This window comes from Aethalodelphis obliquidens, unplaced genomic scaffold (genome assembly GCF_003676395.1).
Source record: "Aethalodelphis obliquidens isolate GAN/ISIS:26980383/991018 unplaced genomic scaffold, ASM367639v1 scaffold11, whole genome shotgun sequence".
NCBI lineage: Eukaryota > Metazoa > Chordata > Mammalia > Artiodactyla > Delphinidae > Aethalodelphis > Aethalodelphis obliquidens.
The window spans coordinates 19,458,791-19,474,938 of NW_020837955.1; the positions used below are offsets into that span (position 1 = coordinate 19,458,791).

At 52.3% G+C, this 16,148-nt stretch overlaps 1 protein-coding gene across 7 annotated transcripts; it reads left to right on the forward strand.

The window, feature by feature from the left end:
- The first annotated feature begins 1,052 nt into the window (after positions 1-1,052).
- On the forward strand, positions 1,053-15,650 carry PPRC1 (PPARG related coactivator 1). Of its 7 annotated transcripts, none has more exons than XM_027112390.1 (14): positions 1,054-1,237; positions 5,092-5,280; positions 5,824-5,970; positions 6,091-6,192; positions 6,307-9,241; positions 9,531-9,584; positions 10,406-10,463; positions 11,234-11,304; positions 12,307-13,030; positions 13,996-14,145; positions 14,256-14,322; positions 14,446-14,567; positions 14,812-14,963; positions 15,249-15,650. In XM_027112390.1, the coding sequence occupies exons 1-14, from the start codon at positions 1,085-1,087 to the stop codon at positions 15,350-15,352; spliced, it is 5,028 nt and encodes a 1,675-aa protein (XP_026968191.1). In that variant the 5' UTR covers positions 1,054-1,084; the 3' UTR covers positions 15,353-15,650. The 7 variants fall into 7 exon arrangements, with proteins under 7 accessions (XP_026968194.1, XP_026968195.1, XP_026968191.1 ...); XM_027112391.1 differs by having other exon boundaries at positions 11,237-11,304; XM_027112392.1 differs by having other exon boundaries at positions 6,091-6,183.
- Positions 15,651-16,148: the final 498 nt, after the last annotated feature.

A 16,148-nucleotide genomic window follows, 5' to 3' on the forward strand; every position in this document is an offset into this window, starting at 1 on the left:
GGGAGAGGCCACAACAGTGAGAGGCCTGCGTACCGCAAAAAAAAAAAAAAAAAAGAAAACAGGAACTTCCCTGGTGACACAGTGGTTAAGACTCTGCATTCCCAATTCAGGGGGCCTGGGTTCCATCCCTGCTCAGGGAACTAGATCCCACAGGCATGCCGCAACCAAGAGTTCGCGTGCCACAACTAAGAAGCCCGTGTGCCACAACTAAGGAGCCCACAAGCTGCAACTAAGGAGCCCGCCTGCTGCAACAGAGACCCGGCACAACCACATAAATAAATAAATATTTAAAAAAAGAAAAAGAAAACAATATGAAGTAGCTTCTAAATGGCAAATGAGTAAATAATAGACATAGTGATGGACTGTGGAAATACAGAGAGGGATCAAGGTTGGCTGGGATAACCAAAAAGTCTTTCCCGGATAAAACAGGGCCTCAAAGATGTTTTGAGGCTAAAGTTTTCCACAAGGCAGGAAAACACCTGTTGTATTTGGAAGATAGCAAGATGATCTGCAGTAGCAGGAAGTAAATTTGGTAATGAGACACGAACGTGGGTTTCTGAGTAGCTCAGAGAGACACCGATAATGCTGTGTTCTAAGATTAAACTCGCGGTAGTGCCGCAGTGTAGCGGGTGAGGCTTAGCTCCTGGAGTGCTGGTGCCCACGAGGGGGTGCTGTTTCAAAACACAGGCCCGCTTGGACTAAGCAGAAAGGAACGTGTAGCAGGTAAAACGTCAAAGAGGGGGTTCTGACAGTTGGACAAATTGGGAAAATAAAAAGATACGCAATAGGTAATTATCCCCTTATTACCTCGCGCTCCCCAGCTAGGTCCCCGCGCGCAACACAAAATTATGCATTACAGTATGCCTCTAGCACGTGCCACTCAGGCTCTGCTGAATGCGACTACTACTCCCAGGCTCCCTCGTGAGGCCAGTGCCCTCTTCCCGTGTGCAAATGGGTATCGCCGCTCAGTCTTCTGGGATTCGTAGTCTTGCAGTGTCTTTCGGGAGTTGTAGTTTCCTTCCTACAATCGGCTGGGCGAGGCGGCGCCGGCGATCAGAGCTGCGCCGGGTGTTCAGGGGCCAAGATGGCGGCGCGCCGGGGACTGAGAGACGGAGTCGCGCCGCTTCTGAGTGGGGGCTCCGGCCCCGACCCTGGCGGTGGAGTGCGCAGCAGCGGTTGGGGGAGTCGGAGCCAAGCGCCGTATGGCACTGTGGGCGCTGTGAGTGGCGGGGAGCAGGTGAGACTGGCGGGCGGCCCGCGGCTGGCAGCAAAGCGGCGTGTGCCGGGCGGTGACACGTGGACGCCACAGGAAAGGGAAGAAGCGTTCGGGAGTCGATGCCGGGTGGCTGCGGAAGACGGATTGGACCGACCGGACCTGGGTCGTTTGCTGGGGGGATGCGGGCAGAGGCGGGTCCTTATGGCCATTCCTCCGGAACGCCGGAGGGGCAGAGCAGGGTGTCGGAAACCTGGCCCCTGTGTGTGGGGGGACTCGGACTTAGAGTAAGACCTCCCTCTAAGGATGCCGAGTGGGGGCTGCCTGTAGCCCAGCGCCGCAGTGCTTTTTCGGAGCCACGTGGGGTGGGGGGAGCGATTTTCCCGGGATAATTTGTCTGCTTCCCCTCCCCCTCTAGGCGGCCCCGGCACCCACGTGGGTTGGGCGGGGGGGAGGAGGCCCTCGGGTCCACGTGGGGGCGGGGAGGGGATGTCCACGTGGCTCCCGCTCCAGGCTGCCGGGCATCTCGTATCGGCGCTGGAGCCGCACTGCCGGGAACTGGGTGTGTCTCAGCCGGTCCCGCCATCTCCGATCGGCGCTGGGGGCCCCAGGCTGGGAAGGAAGGAAGGTAGGGGCTGCTAGAATCAACTTTGCCCAGAGCCTTGGAGGAGTTTTTTTCTTTTTGCTTTGATCCGCGTTGCTTCTCGACAACGGATGGTAAAGGACTTTACAGGTGTGCGGGTAGTCTGTGCCCTGCGGATGGCGGAGTGTGTTGGGGAGGGTAGAGGGCTGAGGTTGAAGGGCTGTGGAGTGGCGGCCTCTTTCCGACCGGCTTGGGGTGGGTTGTGAGGCATGGGCACTGGCGTTTTTGTTGCCTGCAGTCCTGCCTCGTTCTTGATTCAAGGGGCATGGGAGGTTTCAACATTTACATGGCACAGGCTTAAGTAAGGAAAGGGAGTCCTCTCCTTCCCTCACTTTTCCTCAAGCATCGCTTTTGAGGAGGCAGCTAAGGCCTGCTCCTGTGAATTGATACAGACAAATTTGAGATGGTCTGTGTTTAAACTTCTCTGGAATTTGTGCTGGGGATGGCAAAAGTTGGAGGCGATCTGAGAACTACTCAACACCAGTTGAACGTTTACTAATGCGGGGGGGACATTCTTTCTGTCATACTCTTTTTTTCCTGGTCTTCAGTTCTCCATACTTAAAAGTGTTATCGTCCCATTCCTCACCAGGGCTTCTTAAAAGTTCCCACCCAGAGTGGAGGTCGGCAAGACTTCGTTTGAACTGTTATCTTGCTTAAGCAATTAAGCTGAGTCCTTGAAAGCTTTTTTTTTTCTTTTTTGGTTTCTAGGTGGGAGTTGGGCTGCAGGTTGCCAGGTAATATCAGTTCTAGCAGACCAATCCAGGCCCTGGGGGTGGGGGGCGGGGAGTGGCTTCTGGGGCTCTACTTGGGAGCTGCCCACCTGCTCTTCCCTTATTTTCTCAGAGGCCATATCTTGTGGGGCTGGTGCTGCCCACCCTTTGGGGGAGAGGCAGGAAGTATCCATGATCCAGCTGTAGTCCAAGTTAGGTAGTCATTTGGGGTTGGAGAGGGTCTTGTGGAGAGATTGTTCACCACAAACACACACAAAGATGAGTATGTGGAAGCTAGTCAATCAGCCAGGAACTTACTGAGGTTCCATTATGTTTAGACATAGGGGGATACTGTGGTAAACCACACATGGTCCCTGTCCTCCAGGATCTTATGTTTTTATCAGATCTTATGTTTTAGACAGACAATAAATAATGATGAGGACAGAGGAAAGTGCAGCATATTATATAATCAGCAGTAGTAATCTACCTTGCAGGGTCTGGGAAGAGACATTTTAAGGTGAGATTGTGGGGGGCGGAGGGGAGGGGGAGCTTTCCTCAGAGGGAACAGTATGTGAAGGCCTTGAGGTGGGAGAGAACATGGCTTATTGGAGAAACCCGTATGGCTGGTGTATACAGAGACAGACAGAGTGGTGAGAGAAGACACGCTGGAGGAGTCTGGTGGGGAATACCAGGACCACTGTAAGCCATTTAAGGACTTTAAACCTAGTGCTAAGAGCGGGAAGATGCCCTTGGAGGGGATTAGAGAGTGTCTCAAGAGGTGATCAAATGTGTATTTTCACGTTTGTAGCTGGTTTTGAACCCTGCAGGGACAAGCCGGATATGGGAAAGCCAGTCGGGAGGTTGTTAAAGTTAAGAGATGCTGGTGGCTGGCACACTCTTAGCCTGGGCTTATCCTCTCCATGATCTTGGTACTCTGGGAGCTGTGCTGTTTGGGGTTTGAGGGAAGGGATGGGTGAGGTCAGGTAAAGAGGGGCTTCTCTGACTGGGGCTCCAGTACCTGCCTGATGGAAGTGGTGATGAGTGGTTCATAAAGCTGGACATTGTCTCGAGATTCTGGCCTAGTAGCTGGGTCAGGTAGGTGGCAGGGCAGGAGAGGCAGCCTCTTTGCTCACCTGGGAGTGTTTGCTGAGCGAGGTGCTATTCAGTTGCTAGTTGTAATTACAGGATTGTGAAGGCTTGGGAGGAGTTAGTGCCTAAAACCTGCCACCTTTTACTTCATCTCTGGGCCTGGCCTCCTAAAGTGTCCCTATCTATCCTTTTCTCTCGTTGGGCATTGTTACTCTTCAGCTTGATTAGGAGGGTGGGGGGGGGTGCAGTCACACCTGTTGCTTTTTTTTTATTTTGGAAGAGGTACAGAGTTTCCCTTTGCTGCCAAAGGAGAGGTAAGACTGGCTTGTCCGTGTTTGTTCCTGTTCTCTGGCCTTTGCATCATCTATAATTTCGTATAGTGGAGATACCCCTGCCTCTGGCCTTGCCAGCCCTTCTAGCCACTTCTGGCCCTGCCCACGCCCACACTCTTGACAGGCCTGGGCGGATGGCTCCCTGCCTGACAAGGCTGAAGATGTTAGTTCTCAGGGAAGAGGTGGGGTGGGGCGGGGCTTTTCCATCCACAGAATCAAGCTTTCTCTTCTTTTGCTCTAACCTGGTTGGGGTAGGGAAGAGACTTGTCCCTTGGGACTACCTTTGAGAGGTTGGGTGGCACACTGTAGAGCCTTCAAAATAGAAGTTCGAAATAAGTGTGACTGTCAGCTGTGTATACTGTGATGCACTGTGCCAGGCATGGTGGGTGACCAGGAAGTATAAGCACAGTTTAAACCCTTCCAAGAGCCAAGAAAGATATAAGCTAATAGAATACAAAGGGTTATTTGCCCCAAAGGAACTTGGAATATAGTTTTAGTAATGATGCAAGGAATGTCATGGGGTAGGGAAGTGGGTAGGATGTGATTGCCAGAGAAGTGAGCGGTACAGGAACACGTATGAATTCGGGGTGTGAGGAGAGATGCGTTGGGGAGGGCTGAGGTGTCTTCTTGAGAAGGTGGGATTTGAGCTAAGCAGAGACGAGAGGCCTAAGTGGGATTTGAGGGAGGTAAGGTGGTTGTAATTGGAATTGCCTGCTTACTGACCTCCTCTCCTTTGGTGTGCCCCTGAGAGTGTCTGTCTTCATCACTGCCAGCAGATAACTCTTCTCAACAATCTTGGTCTTTTTGATGTTTTTATTCCCCAGTTTATCAATCTTGTGTGGTTCCAGGTGTTTCTGGATGGAGTCTAAACTTTTTTTTTCCCAGAAGGTTCTTGAACACTGCCATCTGGTTGTGGCTGTGGCTCATAGTTTGTACTTCTCTCTGCCCAGCAAGTCCAGAGTGTGTTGGGGCTCCTGCTGAGTCTGAGGCCATTGGTGGAGGGCTCGGTACCTGGTTTACAGAGTGTGTAAATCAGCTGCCCCCGAGGGCCCATGCCCTGCAGCCTTCACTGTGCCTTCCTGACCTTATTCCCTTTTGCCCCAGGTGCTGCTGCATGAGGACGGGGATGATTCTGGCTTTGTCAGTCTATCTCGGCTGGGCCCCTGTTTGAGGGACAAGGACTTAGAGATGGAGGAGCTGATACTGCAGGATGGGACACTGCTGGGGACCATGCACAGCTATATGGATGCCTCCCTCATCTCCCTCATTGAAGATTTTGGTGGCCTTGGAGAGGTGAGCTGGGGCTGAGCTTGGAGGTCTTCAGGCAGGAGCTTTGGCTCAGTGGCTCTGTTCTCCTAGCACCTTGGTTCCTAGATACTCAACCTGAGTCCTTGAAGTGTGTTTTTGTTTCTCAGTGAGAGTTGGGCTACATCCCATGTAAGAGGATGCCCTGGCAGACTTGGATTATCATCCAAGGCCTTTCACCCTGCCTGGGCCCCTGACTTACATGTTCAGAGGGTTCTGATCTGTGTTTTGAGTCCAATTCCAGCTTAGCCAAGGGTTGTCTGCTGAGCATCCCACATCTTACCTGAGAGTGTAGGGAGTATGAAACATAAGTTCAAGACTCAGTTTTGACAGGTCTCTGTTGACACTAGAGAGATGGTGGATGGTAGTAAATGAGATTGGAACCCATGCCTCCTGGTACTAACATCTCTCTCTGGCAAATTGAGCTGAACTGAGCCTGGGAGAGGGATTCTCTTGGCATCCAGTCCTTCTCAGTGGCCTGGTAGGTCATAGGGATGGTGGTGGGACCTTCCTGTTGTCTTTCCTGAGCAGAGCAGGTTATCTCTGGAGGACCAGAATGAAGTGTCACTGCTCACAGCTCTAACAGAGATCTTGGACAATGCAGATTCCGAGAACCTGTCTCCATTTGACAGCATTCCTGACTCAGAGCTGCTTGTGTCACCTCGGGAGGGCTCCTCTGTAAGTGTGGGATGAGGGGAAGGGGGTGTGTGGTTGGTGCAAAGGTTAGAACCACATCCACGAGCCTACTCATAAAGTTCTGAAGCACAAACACATTTCAGGTCTTTTTCTCCCTTTTAGCTGCACAGGCTGCTCAGCCTCTCTCGGACACCCCCAGAACGTGACCTCATCACCCCGACTGACCCATTGGGGCCCAGCACAGGCAGTAGTAGAGTGAGTGGGGTAAGCCTGACCTAGGGAGCCTCATGGACTCCCAATGGGGAGGAATATATGGGGACATGTCTGGAAAAAGATATTCCTGGAGAAAACTCCTATGTCTTATCTTCTCTCCTGTAGGTTGAGATGTCTCTCACAGATCCTCCTTGGGACTTCTCTCCACCCTCTTTCTTGGAGACCTCCTCCCCCAAGCTTCCTAGCTGGAGACCCCCAAGGTCAAGACCCCGCTGGGGCCAGTCCCCACCTCCCCAGCAGCGTAGTGATGGGGAAGAAGAGGAGGAGGTGGCCGGCTTCAGCAGCGAGATGCTTGCTGGGGAGCTCAACAACTCTGTGAGCAGCATCGCAGACTTCCCCATGCACCTGGCCTGTCCCGAGGAGGAAGATAAAACAGCAGTAGCAGCAGAGATGGCAGTGCAGGCAGCTGGCGATGAGAGCATCTCCTCCCTGAGTGAGCTGGTGCGGGCCATGCACCCGTACTGCCTGCCTAACCTCACCCACCTGACGGCACTTGAGGATGAGCTTCAAGAGCAGCCAGGTGATTTGACACTGCCTGAGGATTGTGTGGTGCTGGAAATTGTGGGCCAGGCGGCCACAGCTGGCAACGACCTGGAGATCCCAGTTGTGGTGCGACAGATCCCTACTGGACCCCAGCCTGTCCTCCTGGATAACTCGCTAGAGGCCAGTGCGGCCTTGCAGCTGCTCATGCCTACACTAGAGGCAGAGACAGAGGCTGCTGTGCCCAGGGAAGCCCTCTGCCCTGAGAAAGAGGGGTTGTCACTGGACTCAAAGGAAAAGCTGGAGTCAGCCTGCTTGTTGGAGCCCAGGGAGGTCATGGAGCCAATGGCACCCAAGGGCCCTCAGAACCCACCAGCCAACACAATGCTAAGTTCCCAGAGAGCTCGAAAGGGCAGGAAGAAGAAGAGCAAGGAGCAGCCAGCTGCCTGTGCAGAAGGCTATGCCAGGAGGCTGAGGTCAGCCTCTCGTGGGCAGTCTACAGCAGTTACAGAGCTGACCTCTCAGGGAGGCAGCTTGCCTCAGGAGGACCTTCAAAGAGAAGTTGTGCCTCCCCGTGGTAGAGGGAAGCCCCAGGCTTGGGCTCGGGCCTGGGCAGCTGCCTTGGAGAAGCCTGGCTCTGGGAACTTGGAGAGTAGTGCTGGACAAGCTAGTCCTGCTAAAGAAGGTCCTCTAGACCTCTACCCCAGCCTGGTTGACCCCATCCAAGCCAACCCTGTTTCAACCCATCTCTCACTGGTTGACTCTGAAGCTGACCCCATGCCACTTGACTCTGTTGAAGCTGATCCCACTGCGGTTGACCCTGATCCCACTGCAGTTGACCCTGATCCCACTGTGGCTGACCCTGTACCTGTTGACCCTAAACTGGTTGACCGTGCTTTAGCGAACTCAGAGCTGGTTGACCCTCTCCCAGCTGACCCAGTGCTGATTGACCCAGTTCTGGCTGACTCAGCAGCAGTAGACCGTGCAGTGGTTGTTCCCATCTCAGATGACTTGCCTTCAGTTGACCCTATCCTAGCCAAGCCAGTACAAGTTGACTCTCTTCCCAATGACCTGGCTCCAGTTGACCCTGTACTAGTTAAGTCTAGGCCAACTGATCCCAGACGTGGCGCAGTGTCATCAGCCCAGGGGAGTCCAACCCCCCAGCTCCTCCTGGAAGCAGAGTCCTCAGACCCCCCAAAGGCCATCAATCCTGAAGTCAAGGAGGTCATGGGTCCTCTGAAGGGGGAAACTGGTACTAGTGCAACAGCCCAGGAAGCCAGGCCTCGGCCTCTTAGCCTATCTGAGTACCGGCGACGAAGGCAGCAGCGCCAAGCAGAGGCAGAAGAGAGGAACCCCCATCCCCCAGCTGGGAAGTGGCCCAGCCTCCCAGAAACTCCCACAGGGCTGGCAGACATCCCTTGTCTTGTCCCACCAGCCACAGCCAAGAAGACAATTCTGCAGAGAAGCCCTGAGGCTCCTTCTGAGGCTTGCTTTGCTCCTATGGGTCCCAGCCCTGCCTCTCCTAGTCCTGAGCCACCTGCAAGCAAACCTGTGGCCTCAACTCCCACTGAGCAGGTGCCATCCCAAGAGATGCTACTGCCAGCAAGACCTCCACCTCCTGCTGTGCAGTCCATGCCCCCCACAATGCCCACTGCCCTGCCTTTTCCCACGGGTGGGCTGGGCATGACCCCCATGCTGCCCCTTCCCACAAATGGGCAAAGTGTCCCCAGTCTGCCCCCACCACCCTTGCAGCCTCCTAGTGTTCCGATGTCTGTGGGGCCAGTGCCACCTGATCCCTTTACTCACTATGCCCCTGTGCCACCCTGGCCTTGTTATCCCCCCTTGTCCCCTTCTGGCTATCCTTGCTTGCCCCCTCCACCGACGGTGCCCCTAGTGTCTGGTACTCCAGGTGCCTATGCTGTGCCCTCCACTTGCAATGTGCCTTGGGTACCTCCTCCTGCCCCAGTCCCACCTTATAGCTCCAGCTGTACCTATGGGCCCTTGGGATGGGGCCCAGGGCTGCAACACCCTCCATTCTGGCCTGCTGTTCCCCCACCTCCTTTGCCTCTAACCTCTGTTGGAAGAGCTGTTCCCTCACCCAAGGTGGAGCCCAGTGGCATCCCACCTGGCCCTCCTGATAGTGTACTGACTGTGCCGATGGCTCCTCCCCTCAGTCTTGGGGCAGCTGGTCAGGGAGCTCCACAGATAGAGCCCACCAAGGTGGAGGTCAAGCCAGTGCCTGCATCTCCCCATCTGAAACACAAGGTGTCCTCCCCGGTGCACAGCCCTCGGATCAAGGCTCCACCGTGTCTGCCTGCTGAGAGTGTGGCTGTTGAGGAGCTTGCATCAGAGAGGCTAAAGCCTGAGCCCCAGGAAGCTAGGCCCAGGGAGAAGGCACCCTCTCCTGTTGCCAAGGCTGTTCCCACATCTGCACCAAGGCAGAGCACTACCACCAAGCTGCCTGCTGTCCACCCAGCGCGTCTAAGGACACTGTCCTTTCTGCCTACCCCACGTACCCAGGGTCCTGAGGATGTGGTACAGGCTTTCATCAGTGAGATTGGTGAGTGCCACACAGTTCCGTTGGTGTGAAGAATGGCATAGGGGTTGTGTGAGGAGTGTCCTCCATAAAACAGGATAAACTACCTTGATGGGGCTGGCCTTTGTTGGATTTCTTTGGAGAGTTCTTGAGAGGTAGAAGTCTGGGTTGGTTTGATTCTTTCTGCTTTGTGTTGCTGCCTTGGTTTACTTAGTACAGTGAGCATGGGGAGCCTAGGGAAGAAGTGAGGTGATTTGGGACTTCTGGGACCTGTGTACTCAGTTGATAGGGGCTGTGTTGTATGCTTCCACAGGAATTGAGGCATCGGACCTGTCCAGTCTGCTGGAGCAATTTGAGAAATCAGAAGGTGAGGAAACCTGGGTAGCTTTGCTCCAACCCTTTTTTGTTGATGTTTCCTTTGGGCCTAGCCCTGTAGTTGCTTAAACTGGGGAGAAGGAGAAGGGGAGTCTCAGCCACTAGAGTAGCCCCCTAATTGGAATGGGAAGACAAGATTTACCTGTGACACAATCTAAGCCAGGGAGAGTGGTGGGTACAGCATGGCAAGAACTATAAAGAGTAGATGGATGGGGAGATTCAAGTGTGTTGGGTTATTTGGGGAGGTAGCTCTCCAGGTGAGCCTTGGAAGACAGGAATTCAGAGACTGATGAGTAAAGGCAGAGGTATAGGAAAGATCGCATGTATTTGAAAGGCAATGGATAGCTCAGCTTCTCAGTACAAGGCATGGATCTAGGTGCTGCGGGAGATATTATGTCCTGTTCTCAGATGAGCTTATGGTCTGACTGGGGAGAAGAATTTGCAGAAATGACTGCTGAATTGGTAACAGGTATCGGTAGTACAAGGCAAAATAGAAAATATAAGTGTAGATCAAGAGTAGGTTATAAGACTAAGAAGTTAGTTAGGTGGGTTATGTAGAGCCTGGAATGCTAGGCTTAGAAGTTTGGACTCCCCAGATTCAGTGGGGAGTGTGCTTGTTTCTGAGCAGAGAAGAGACATGATTAAAAATATACCTGGGTACCCACTGGAGGAGAATGGATCTCTCTGGGGAGACCCAAATGGAGTACGTAGGCAAAATGGATTTTCCTCCTTTGGGTCTCAGAGCCAGCCCTTCTGCACCTCCTCAGTATGGAACATCTGGTTGGGCTTTTAACTAGTATGGTTTCTTTGCAGCCAAAAAGGAGTGCCCTCCCCCGGCTCCTGCTGACAGCCTGGCTGTAGGAAACTCAGGGTAAGTATGGGGACATGAGTGAGTTACCCTACCAGCTGTTGGTCAGCAGCCGGCCGGTACTCCAGGACTGTCAACTGGATGCCTCTGTTACAGGGACATTTAGTCCGCTCTAGTCTTTCCCTGTTCCCCACCCCCGGTTCAGCCCATCACTACAGCGTACTGTCTTGAGTGGTGAAGGAGGAGGATATATATGTACCATTTTCTGGCTTATTCCAGTCTGGGGTTCCAAATGGTGATGCCTTTTATTTTCTGGCAACTCGTGCTTTTGGGGATTTCTTTCCTTTATTTAACAGGCGTTAAGGTTGCTCAGCACTGGTAATGGTGTAAGAAAAAGTGGGGGAGGATATTCATGGCTAGGGCTCCCCTGACTCCTTGGAGGGCACAGGCATCCTGGACCTCTTGTTCCCCATTCTTCCAGCACCAAGAGGCCTTTTTTTTTTTCATGTTCACAATACCCCATCCTGTTTTGCCAAGCATATTTTCCTCCACATTGATTTTGGGTTGGTTTGAGCCGGGCACGAGAGGCTCCTGGCTTGGAGGAGGTGGGGGGTATTCAAGGTCATCCAGGAATTGGGCAGAGCTGAATTGAGACCCAACCTACATAAAGTTCAGTCACTAAGACCCCTTTTGTGCTGGAGGAGAATGATTGGGGCAGTTTGTGCCCCCCATTCCTCTCTGCACGCACCCCTCTCCCATTGCTTTGTGAGCAAAGCAGATGTACAAGATGTTGAGGAGGCAATGAACCAGGCTTTCCCTTTTCCCCCCGCCAGCAGCGTTGACACTCCCCAGGAGAAGAGGCCCCTAGACCGGTTACAAGCCCCAGAACTGGCCAACGTGGCAGGTGGGTTCAGGGTGGGGAACTCTGCCTTTGATTAGTTTATGCAGCAAATGTTTTTAGAGCCTGCTCTGCACCAAGTGTGTGTAGTTGTTGGGGATACAGAGATCTGATCCTCGTCCTTGAGGTTCTCACAGTCCAGGGGGCAGATGTCAGATGTGTAAACAAATGAGCATGTTGAGTATCAGATGTTGTGTGTTAAAGAAGCCTGTGTGGCTTATAGTGGGGTCTGAAGAGGGACAGTCAGGGTAGGGTTATATAGAAGGTAATCCTCAAAGTGGAGGCTTGAGAAAATCACTGATACCAATCAGGTAGGTTTATGGGCATTCTAGGTAGATGGAATGGTTTGAGTGAGCTGGAGAAGCAAAGCCAGCCCGGTATGTTTTGGGAAATTGTGAGTGGTTCATTTTGGCTGGAGTGTAGTGGTTGATCAGGGTGCTGGGCAGAGCCAAAGGAAGAGAGAAAGCTGGAGTGGAAAGCAGGAGGTCAGGTTATGGGAACTTTGACTGCCATGTTAAGCTGGTTGGACTTTATACTGTACAGTGAAGAAGCAATTGTAAAAACGTTACCAGTTTGGTTTTTGGGTGCTCCCACCAGCAGGAATGTAGAAGACAGGTGGACAGGTGTGATGCCCGAGGTAGGAGGTTATTAGGAGACAATTACATGAGTTCAGGCAAGATGCAGCCCAGAAGTCAGGCAGTTCTGAGGACAGGGGGTGAGTCTAAGAATGAAGAGGTAGGACAGACAGGACCTGGCCACCAGCTAGGTTTGGGCAGTGAGAGGTTGAACAGTTCAGGAGGACCAAAGCTGGTTGGGTGTCTACTGCTGGTCTCCAAGATGGGGAACTCAGGGGAAGGAGCAGTTTTAACAGTGGGAGAAGTTGGGCTGTTGATCATTGTTAGTATACTCTGTGAGATGAAGTGGGGATCCCTGGAGCCTATATTCACAGTGTTTAGAAGTGTAGAATCGGATCTCATCCTGCTATCTCCATCCTCCCTCCCCTCACAGGGCTCACCCCTCCAGCTACCCCTCCCCATCAGTTATGGAAGCCCCTGGCTGCTGTCTCACTGCTGGCCAAAGCCAAATCTCCTAAGTCCACCGCCCAGGAGGGAACCCTGAAGCCTGAAGGAGTTACAGAGGCCAAACATCCAGCTGCAGCCTGCCTCCAAGAAGGGGTCCATGGCCCTAGTCCAGTCCATGTGGGCTCTGGGGACCATGACTATTGTGTCCGGAGCAGGACCCCCCCAAAAAAGACGCCTGCCCTAGTCATTCCAGCGGTGGGCTCCCGATGGAATGTCAAACGCCATCAGGATATCACCATCAAACCTGTCTTGTCCCTGGGCCCAGCCACCCCGCTGCCCCCATGCACAGCTGCCTCCCAGAAGCCACTTGATCACAGGACTAGCAATGATCAGGCAGATCCCCCAGCCCCTTGCCTTGCCCCATCCACCTTGCTGTCCCCTGAGGCCTCACCCTGCCGGAATGACACGAACACTAGGACTCTCCCTGATCCCTCAGCCAAGCAGCAGTCAATGCGCTGTTATCGAAAAGCCTGCAGGTCAGCCAGCCCCCCAAGCCGGGGCTGGCAAGGCCGCCGTGGCCGCAGCAACCGTTCTGTCAGCTCTGGGTCCAACCGGACCAGCGAAGCATCTTCCTCCTCATCCTCATCGTCGTCTTCCTCATCCCGGTCCCGGTCCCGGTCCCTCTCCCCCCCACACAAGAGGTGGCGAAGGTGAGCTCTGATGGCCTGTTAGGTTCTCTCCACTTTGGAATTTCTCTCCTCTGGTTTACTCTGAAAGCTTTAGCACATCGATACTTTCAGGCAGTAAGGCTTCTATTTCTGTCTTTGGCTTTTGTCTTCTCCCCCTTTACTGGATTCGAAGGAGGCAAGCTCTGAGAAGATAGCTTCTGTCCCCTGTTGGAGATTGGGATACCTCTGAGGTCTCCTCCTTCCTGGAGACCTGCCTTGGGGAGACAATTAGGGTTTGATCTTGACCACGTTGATTCCTTTGCATACTGTATCAGTCCTTATTTCTGCTATTTTCCCGGTAGTATGTGGGATGGTGGTCTAGTGGGTTGTTAATGGCAAACAGTCCTTCCTTTAATCATCTGTTGAGGAAACAGTCTGGGACAGTTCCTTTGAGTGTCACTGTGGCCTCAGCTATTTTCTGGCAGTACCTTTTTCTCAGTAATAGACCCAAATTTTTCCACTTAATCAATGAAGAATTCTTGGTTTTTGATGGTGAAGCTTATCTTCAGAAATGTCCCCTACTACAGGTCTAGCACATCCCCTAAATGCCGTGTTCATAGTACTCCTATGAGACATATGAGGGGAGCAGGATCCCAGAGACCCAGGCCTGCCCCCCTCCCCACCCACAGCTAATTGTAAGACCTAGGGCCCAGCCTTTTATCTCCGAGTCTCCGTTATTTTTATTCTTTCTGATTTGTTAAATATTTTTCTATTTTTAATTGCATAATTGAAAATAAATATGATCTGTGCCCAAATACTCTAGAACATCTAAAGTTCATGAGGTTCTCAGTTTGGTCATCTGCGAAGAGTTCTTCTAGATCTCCTCTGCTCTGCTTTGCCTTTGGTCCTGAGCTTCCTGACAGGGAGGCAGGGCTGGGGCCAAGGTGAGGTAAGTAGAATATACCTGCACTGCTCCCAGCATTCCTGTGTGCCCCTTTGTTCTCCAGGTCCAGTTGCAGTTCCTCTGGACGTTCCCGAAGATGCTCTTCCTCTTCCTCCTCCTCATCTTCCTCCTCGTCTTCCTCATCCTCATCATCTAGTTCCCGAAGTCGGTCCCGCTCTCCATCTCCTCGCCGGAGAAGTGACAGGAGGCGGCGGTGAGCGTGTTTTCAGGGAGTCGGTGCATCTGGGGTGCAGGTGCCTAAGAGTTCTGAGACTTGAGCTGCGTAATGTCTGGGGCACTGATGGCACCTTCTTCTCTTGTCAGGTACAGTTCTTATCGTTCACACGACCATTACCAAAGGCAGAGAGTTCTGCAGAAGGAGCGTGCAATAGTGAGTAGAGGAACAGCTCCTGGGAGGAGAGGGCTTGTCTCTGAGCCATGACATGAGCTCAGAGAGCCGTCTGCAGCTATGGCCTTGGCTCATAGTGTGTCAATTTTCCTTGACCTAACATAGGAAGAGAGAAGAGTGGTCTTCATTGGGAAGATACCTGGTCGCATGACTAGGTCAGAGCTGAAACAGAGGTTCTCTGTTTTCGGAGAGATTGAGGAGTGCACCATCCACTTCCGTGTCCAAGGGTGAGGTTGGGCCCTAAGGTCAGGATGTCCTGTCTCATTATCTATCTTGATGCTTCTTTGTTTCTCCCCCCTTGCTCTGGTGTCCTAGGCAATATAGGCACCTTCATTTCTACAGTTAGAGGGTTGGCAATTTGGGGAATGAGAAGAACCACCCCAGTCCATTACTGTACCCTGGCGAGCTGTCTCTTCTCCATGGCATGTGCCCAAATAGCCATGTCAGCCTCTGTCTCACCCTCCCCACCAGTGACAACTATGGCTTCGTCACTTACCGCTATGCTGAGGAGGCATTTGCAGCCATTGAGAGTGGCCACAAGCTGAGGCAAGCAGATGAACAGCCCTTTGATCTCTGCTTTGGGGGCCGCAGGCAGTTCTGCAAGAGAAGCTATTCTGATCTTGGTGAGTGGAGGGAGGCCCTGAGCCTTTGGTATCATCTCCTCCCTCAAAAGGTCCCCAGGCTTTTGAGAGGGGCGCTAGCTAGGCAGACTTGTCTTCCTCTGACACGTGAAGAGCCTAAGGGGTGGGATGAGAGGAGAAATGGGTGCTCACCTGTCTTTTGACTTAATATCCAGGTGATTTTAGCTCCATCCATTATAGACATGAGAGGTAGCTGGCCATTTGAGGACGCTGTGGTTGGGAGGTGTACTCAGAGACCGTGATGTTTGTCTCTCTTTACCTTTATAGACTCCAACCGGGAAGACTTTGACCCTGCTCCTGTAAAGAGCAAATTTGATTCTCTTGACTTTGACACATTGTTGAAACAGGCCCAGAAGAACCTCAGGAGGTAACCCTGGGCCCTTCTCCCCCACCCCCTTTTCTTTGGAGGTGCCCAACCTCCTCCATTCCCTCCCCCAGTCTAGGGGAGACAGCTGCTAGTGAGGAGATGACTGTTTTATAAAGAAATGGAAAAAAGTGAAATAAAAATGTGTTAAATCAGATTTTTTTAAAGTGGTATTTGTTTTTTATAATAGGCATTGAAACACATTAACTTGCATTCCTATGTAAGAAGGATGGGGTTGAGGGGTTCCCCCAGTGTTTGGAAAATCGAAGTCACCATGCAGACTAATAAACATGAACTAGAGGGAACTGCCAAGTGCTGTTGTGCTTCTTTCTATGGTGGTAGTGCCAGACAAGTCACTTTTCCTCTCTGAACACAACAGGGACATGCTTACCTCCATTTAATTCCTAGGACCCCTCTTTGGTCAGGTGTAGAATCCTGACCACTTGAAACTGCTCCTCAAGAGTGTTGTAAGTGAAATCAGTCATCTAGGAGTGCCTCTCAAACTTTAAAAGAGCAGTTGAATCATCTGGAGATCTTTTAAAAATGCAGATTCTGACTTCTGGGATGGGGCCTGAGATTCTGCATTTCCAACAAAGGTGGTGCTACTGGTCCAGGAAGGAATTTTAATATCAAGGACCCAGAGGACACTCACACTGTTGCAAATAATGGTTTTTGAAACCGACACTTGTGTGTATGTGGACCATAATAGCTTGAGCACAATGCTTGGCATTCAGCAGGTTCTCAGATGTTTAAAGAATGCATGCAGGTGGATAGACCTTTGGGGAAGAGGGAGTTGTAGGAAT